This window comes from Chrysochloris asiatica, unplaced genomic scaffold (assembly GCF_000296735.1).
Source record: "Chrysochloris asiatica unplaced genomic scaffold, ChrAsi1.0 scaffold00047, whole genome shotgun sequence".
Classification (NCBI taxonomy): Eukaryota; Metazoa; Chordata; class Mammalia; order Afrosoricida; family Chrysochloridae; genus Chrysochloris; species Chrysochloris asiatica.
This window is the reverse complement of record NW_006408565.1, coordinates 17,470,241-17,478,243: the sequence shown is the minus strand read 5'-3', so window position 1 is coordinate 17,478,243 and position 8,003 is coordinate 17,470,241. Positions and strand designations below refer to the sequence as shown.

At 36.8% G+C, this 8,003-nt stretch overlaps 1 protein-coding gene across 2 annotated transcripts in view; it reads right to left on the bottom strand.

Annotated features, from left to right (window-relative positions):
• USP48 (ubiquitin specific peptidase 48) overlaps positions 1-8,003 on the bottom strand; it is a 126,059-nt gene that overhangs the window by 78,726 nt on the left and 39,330 nt on the right. For both annotated transcript variants that reach the window (XM_006862339.1, XM_006862340.1), the window contains exon 9: positions 649-828. In XM_006862339.1, coding sequence (XP_006862401.1) covers positions 649-828 — 180 coding nt within the window. The remainder of the gene's footprint in view (positions 1-648; positions 829-8,003) is intronic.

Below are 8,003 nucleotides of genomic sequence, written 5' to 3'. Positions count from 1 at the left end.
CTTCGTCTCTCATACTTTGGACACATTGTCCGGAGAGAACAGTCACTGGAGAAGGAAGTCATGCTGGGTAAGGTGGAGGGTCAGAGAAAATGAGGAAGACCCCTAACGAGATGGATCAGCCAGGTGGCATCATTGATGGCGTCAAGTGCAGCGGCGGTAGTGAGGCTGGCCCAGGATCGGACATTGTTTCGTTCTGCTGTGCATGGGGTCGCTATGAGTTAGTTCCGACTCGATGGCATCTGACAACAACAACATGGCACTGCAAAATAATGCACTGGACCGTAGATTATTTTGAATCACAAGGTTGGCGGTTCAAACCCACCAGTCGCACTTTGTAAACCCTCTTACAGGGTGTCACTATGGGTTGGAACCAACTTGACGGCACTTAACAACAACATTCAATCAACTATTCATCATTTTTAGTTTAATACTTTCCGTGCTCCAATTATTCTGGTAACTGAAAATTCAATCATCTCGAGCAAATTCTTTGTGTTTATTTTTTAAGTCAGGTTCAGATAATTTATGTGTGCTTGAGAAATGCAAGTACATTTGAGAGTTTTACAATCTCGGGCCACAATGATTTATCACAAATATTTCCAGTTTAAAAAGTTATATTTTAAAAGGGCACTCACAACTTAAAGGTTTTACCTAGATCTTCCTCAATCCCTAGTTGCAATTTCTTTCCCTCCATCTTTTCTATGTCTTCGTCATTAAACTTATACCATTCACCGGATTGTGGATCTTTCACATGGGCGATGTAGTGGCCAGAGTAAGCACTCACTCCTCTGTGTATGAGGACGGCACTGAGTTCATACACATAGCCTCCACCTAGAAAGGGAGGAATGGAAAAAAAGTTAGATACTAGTTATTTCTTTCAGGCTGGTCCAATCAGTTCAACCCTCTGCAAAGAGATCCAACAGTTCTAAGGCTTAATTTCTTTATATGCTGAGCCTGAATTGTAATGGTAAACACTATTCATGTATCTGACAGAATTAAAGACTTATACTCTAAGATTAAAAAAAGAAAAACTTGTCTTACAAAAAATAATGTTACTAGTACACAAACTCTTATCCAATTTAATGTACTGCCTCTCCATCTGCTCAGCCAAAGAGATGGCAGTATGTGGGATTCTGGGAACTCAGGACTGCTCACACAAACCAACTGACCAATGTTCTTGCCAAAAATCAACTTGCACATATCCTCCAACTTGCCACTAAAATTTAAAACTAAAAAATTAAAATTTTACCTAAATAAATCAGATATGAGTTATAAGTAAAATAGCTATAGCTTCAATAAGAATATGCTTTAGACAAAATGAGAAGTAAACTATTGAATATATATATGAATATATACACATATATGAATAAAATGATATATATACACACACATACTGTACTCAAAGTAGGTATGAACAAGATAACTGAAAAAAATCTACAATTACCCTGACCTCACATTTCTTCATAAAATATTTTAAGTTTCTATTCTATTTTTAAAAAACAAAACCTGCAAAACATAGCCTATGCATTATGGGTGTGGTTTATCCAAGAAAGGCTCTATCCATGCATCAAAATATTGGGACATGAATGAACACCTATGTTTTCAGTTAAAATAAAATGTTTACAGAGTTTTAAAAACTCTTTACAATTCTAAATTTTAACCAGTTACAGAGGGGAAATATGTTAGAAAAGATCACTTCCACTATCCGTTTTATTATTACAAATCAGAAAACAGATGAATAAAATATTCACTAATAATCCCAACACAGATTTAACCACTATTAATACTGATACAAACAAATTTTCCAGAACATCTTTTTGACATTAAATTTTTCTAAAAAGTCCTTATAGTGATCATATTCACTGAATCACTCCCAATATTGGACATTTAAACCTTTAGCAAATTTGGGGGACCATTATAAACTACTTCTATTTTTGTTGACAAACACATCTATTTCTTCATTATAAATTCCTTGACACTGTAAAGGCTGAGTCATAATGTATAGGAGGGAAATCACTCATTCAACAATAAAAAAAAGGCCAAGCACAGTCCTAGGTGCACTCTCACAGTTTACACTCTAGTGAAAGATGACTGCCATAGTAACAAATGACAGATTAAGACCTGACCCAAAATTCACCCAATCACAACAGCTGAAAATAATGTAAAATCCTGGGTAACATAAAAAACATTTTTTTAAAAAAGCATATCAAAATATTTTTTAAATGCACTGACTAGCTGGCATAAAAATAAGAGTTCTCAGAAGTCAAATGTTGTGGTATTAGGAGAACCGTATCAATCTAACTAAACTTGGGTTTTCCACAGATCAAACAACATATGGGAAAAGATACAGAACCTATACACTCATTAAAAGACAGGGAGACAGGATTCCACCTTCACTTCCGAAATCAAGAAACTAGGGCTCTTCAGAGTTAATTCACCCACTACAATCAAGTCAATTCCATCTCATAGCAACCCTATATGACAGAGTACTGCTCCTTAAGGTTTCTGAGACCATAAACTTTTATGGGAGTAGATAGTTACAGGTGGGTTTGAGCAGCACACCTTGGTATTAACAGATAACTAAAATTAAGCTGCTCACCACAGGAGACAGTAGGAGGAAATTACCTGCCTTATACTTATTTGACACTGGTGAGAAGAAATAAACCAAAGATCCCTTGAAAGTTCACAAGAAGCTAACCCTCATGAAGATTTCTACCATGAATTCACACTAATGAGGAAAGTCAAAAGAATCCCAGGCTAAGAATTTAAAGTTTTGTTTAAACTAAATTTAAAGTCCAGAGACGAATAATTTTAAGAAATCTGAGTTCAGTCAAAAAGTAAAAATACACACACAAACATACACATAAACATATATATGTGACCATAATACAAAAACACAAAAGTCACTATAATGGAGAAACAGCAAGGAAACACAACAGAAAGCAAAATCAACCTATAAAGCATCACCGTAATTACTGGAAAGGGAAAAAGTCTGTTTCAAATAAATGAATGACTTGGATTAAATTAGATTTAAGGAACAAGAGATTGTTTTAAATGACAAAGCAAATATGATTATAAAACAGATCTACTGGAAAAAGAATTTACATTAAGTTATGGTCAGAACTCTAAGGAAAAAAATTCTGCTATGAAGTTAAGAGGACTGAGGGGAAAAAAGTACATTTAAACTGAACCCAGACGTAGACATATTTCACAAGGCAAGTTGAAATGTGCATACAAAAATTTCAGGCTGGGGAAAAAGAAAAAGTTTCAGGCTGATTACTTATCTCTAAGTAAAGTTCCCCCCTCATTTTTTGAGTGTATGGGAGGGCTCTATAGAACCAAGAAACTTGAAAGTATCAACACAATACAACGCATCAAATTCAAATTATAGAAAAATTTAATAATTACATGAAGTATAAATGGTCTAAATGATCCAATTAAAAGATCACAATTGCCAGACTTGGTTTTTGTAAGTTGTTGTTGTTAGGTACTGTCAAGTCAGTGCCTACTCATAGCAACCACAGACACAACAGAATGAAACACCACCTGGTCCTGTGACACCCTCAAAATAGTTTGCTGTGTTCGGCCAATATACAGAAGCATAGTATCAGGGTCCTTCTTTCCTAGACTGTCGCAGTCTGGAAGATTCACTGAATCTTGTGCACCCTGGGTGAGTTTGATGGTACTGGTCATGGTGTGGTGCTGTGGGAAGGTAAAGTCAATTGGAAAGACACGGTTGGCAGTTCAAATGCACCAGTGGCTCCTAGGAAATCCTGTACAGGGTTACTATAAATCGGAACCAACTGGAACTTAAATAACAGCAAAAAAATACTGGTGGCCCAGCTTCTAGTATCACAGCAACACACAAGTCTCCACGGTATAACAAACTGACAAGATTTTTTTTTTAATTCTCCAAAAATAAAAAGTTTGAGAGACAAACACAACTAAGATAATGTTTCTCTCCAGCTATCTTCAACAGTCCAAATGAAAGAGTGGAGGAGGTAGCAAATAAAATTTCATTTGACAGAGGTAAAAAATAAACTAAATTATAATGTGAAGTTGTTGTTAGGTGTTTGAGCCCATTGCTATTGCCACCGTGCCAATCCATCTTGATGGCTATCTTCCTCGTTTTCTCCAACCCTCCACTCTATCAAGCATGATTTCTTTCTCCAGACACTGGTCCTGCCTGACAATATGTCCGAAGTATGAGAAATGAAGTTTGGCCATCCAGCTTCCAAGGAACATTCTGGCTGTATTTTTTTCAAAGCAAATTTGTTTGTTCTTTTGGTCATTCCTGGTACTTTTAATATTCTCCTACAACACCATAACTCAAATGCATCAATTCTTCTAATGGTCTTCCTTATTCACTGTCCAACTTGCGCATTCATGAGGTTACTGAAAATCCTATGACTTGGGTCAGGTGCACCTTACTCCTCAAACTAACATCTTTGCTCTTCAACACTTTAAAGAGGTCTTGGGCAGATCTGCTTAATGCAATAATACATCATTTGATTTCTTGGCTGCTGCTTCCATGAGCAGTGATCCAAGCAAAATGAAGTCTTTCACAACTTCAATCATTCTTCATTGATAGGGATGTTATTTATTGATCCAGTGAGGAGTATTTTTGTTTTCTTTACATTGAGATGCAGGTGGTATCATCTACATATCACAGGTTGCTAATGAGTCTTCCTCTGATTCTGATGCCACATTCTTCTTCATATAATGCAGCTTCTCAGAATATGTGCACAGAATACAAACTGGGTTAAGTATAGTAAAAGAATACAGACCTGGTGCAAAGCTTTCCTAATTTTAAACCATTCAGTATTCCCATGTTCTGTTTGAACAACCACCTCTTGGTCTATGCTATGTACAAGATTCTCATGAGCACAATTTTAAGTGTTCCAGAATATTATTTCTCTGCACTGTTGCCCATGCTTGTCATGATCCACACAATCACTTGCCTTTGCATAGTCGATAAAGCACAGATAAACATCTTTAGAGTATTCTCTGCTTTCAGCCAACATCCATCTGACATCAACAATATCCCTCATTCCACGTTTTCTAAATCCAGCTTGAACCTCTAGAAATTCTGTCAATCTACTGTGGCAGCCACTTTTGAAATTTTGAAAAGCAAAATTTTACTTGCATGCAGTATTACTGATGATTTCCACAATCTGTTGTATCCCTTCTCTTTTCCAGTCAGTTAGGCAGGTAGCTATATTCCAAATGTCTTGGCACAGATGAGTGCCTCTGGTGCTGCATAAAGTTTTTGAAAGATTTCAATTTGTATTCCATCAATTCCCAGTGACTTGCTCTTTGCCAATGCCTTCAGTGGACCTTGGATTTCTTCCTTCAGTATCACTGGCTCATATGCTACCTCTTGAATGGTTCAACATCAACCATTTCCTTTTGGTACACTGACTATGTATTCCTTCCATCTTCTCTTTATGTTTTCTGCATCATTCAATATTTTGTCCATAGAATTCTCTAATATTTTAAGTTGAGACTTACTTTTTCTTCAGTTCCCTCAGCTTGAGAAATGCCGAGTGTTCTTCCCTTTTATTTATCTAACGCCACGTCTTTGCACATTTCATTATAATATTTGACATTGTCTTCTTGAGCTGACCTTTGAAGTTTTCTATTCAGCTCTTTTACCTCATTTCTTCCATTTGCTTTAGCATCTGTACTCTGGAGAGCAAGTTTCAGAGTCTTTTCCTTCTTTCTTGTCTTCTTAATGGTCTTTTCCTTTCTTCCTATATGATGTTATTGATGTCATCCGTCAACTCTTCTGGTCTTCTTCAGTATTTGTCTAAAGCATCAAATAATGTTTAGGGATAAATACTTAAGGTAAAATAAAACAAAAGAAAGTTAACTCTCACAGAAGTTGATATTAGTGATTATATTTAGAGGGAATGAGGTACACAAGAAAGGTTTAGGAGTGCTGGAAATGCTTTATTTCTTGAGTGGTGCTTATGCAGATTTTTACTCTGTGATAATCCCTAAAGTATATATTTTTGTATTTCAAACTTTCATGAATGCATTATACTAAACATTTAAAAAGAAGGAAACAATAAAAGTGATTCCAAAACAACCCACTGCCACTGAGTTTATTCAGACTCATATTGACCCAATAGGACTTGAACTGCCCTGCCCCATCTAATTTCCAAGGCTATAATCTTAATTAAAACAGACTGCCACATCTTTTGCCCACTGAGGAGCTGGTGGGTTCAAGCCATCAAACTTTTGGTTAACAGCAGAGCATTTAACTGTGTCACCAGGTCCCTAAAATCAGGATTACCCTGCAGTAACAATACAAATGAATTTGTTTTTAGTACTCTACCTATTACTGTTCGATACCATTGCGTATGTTCCAACACACAGTAACCCCTTGCACAACAGAACACTCCCCAGTCCTTTGCCAGCCTCACAATTGTTGCTTTTAAACCCATTGCTGCTGTCACTGTGTAAATCTGTGTCACTGAGGGTCTTCCTCTTTTCTGCTATTTAACCAAGCATGATGTCGTTCCCCAAGTCCCTCCTATTGACATGTCCAAATTACTAGAGACAAAATCTTGCCATCCTTGTTTCCAATACAGATTTATTTGTTCTGACAGTCCATTGTGTTTTTAATAGTCTTCTCCAATACCATAACTCAAATGCATCGGTTCTTCTATGGTCTTCCACATTCATTTGAGAACATTCACATGCATATGAGGAGACTGAAAACCACATGGCATGGGTAAGGTGCAGCTTAGTCCTCAAACTGATATATTTGCTCTTGAACATTTTAAAGGTCTTTGCAGCAGGTTTGCCTAATGACAATATATCCTTTTATTTCTACTCCTTTCATGAATGCTGATTATGGATGAAGCAAAATGAAGTCTTTGAGAATTTCAATCTTTTCTCCATTTATAATGAGGATTTTTGTTTTCTTTACATTGAGGGGCAATCCATACTGAAGGCTGTAGTCTTTGATCTTCATCAGTAAGTATTTTAAGTCCTGCTCACTTAAGGTAATACTGCAAGAGTATTTTGAGTACCTGTTGAAATGGTTGAACATCAACAATTTCTTTTTGGTGCCGTGACTCTGTGCTTTCCCTCCACAAATATCCTCTAGCTAGGATAAGCCTCTAGCTAGGATAAGCCCTGGACTACAAGGTCAGTTTGACCCGTAAGATCTGTGGTTCAAACTCACCAGCCGCTTCTTGGAAATCCTAACACAGAGTCCCTATGAGGGGAATCTACTTGACTTGAAAGCACATCAACACCATCATATGAGGGGATGTATTTTTTCAGGCATACATTACAACATCCTATGAAAGATGGGCCGATAATAGTTTGTCTAATGGAATAATTTTACCGCTCCTAGCTAAAAATTCTAAAATAAGACTATTTTTATTTCTCTATTTTACCTATAAGGAGGGAGCTCTGGTAGCGTAGTGGTTACAAATTGGGCTGTGAAACTTAATGTCAGCAGTTCAAAACTACCAACTGTTCTGTGAGAGAAAGATGAGGCTTTTTGCTCCCATAAAGATTTACAGCCTTGGAAACCCTATACAGGGTCGCTATGAGTCGGAACCGACTCCACGGCACATCACCACCACTACCACATTTAATAAGGAGTCCTGATATGGTGATGCAGGACAAGCACTGGACTGTTAACCACAAAGTCAGCAGTTCAAACCCAGCAGTTGCTCCTTGAAAACCCTATACGGGGTCACTATGAGTCTACACTATAAATACAGCCCATAAACTAAAATGAAATAGTCCTACACTGCTATTGCACTGGGTGACACTGTCAGAGAGATGATGCCAAAATGACTGTCTATAAAGTTTTAACAGTGTTTGGGCAAAAATTTACTTTTATATTTTTAAAAAATCCCTGACGTTAGTTAGAACAAAGCATTTTTAATAAGCCCAGCTTATCTGTATCAATATTGGAAGGGGCTTCAAAAAAGTTCATGGAAAATTCCATTTTGTGTTAGTTCCATTTTTCCAAGAACTTT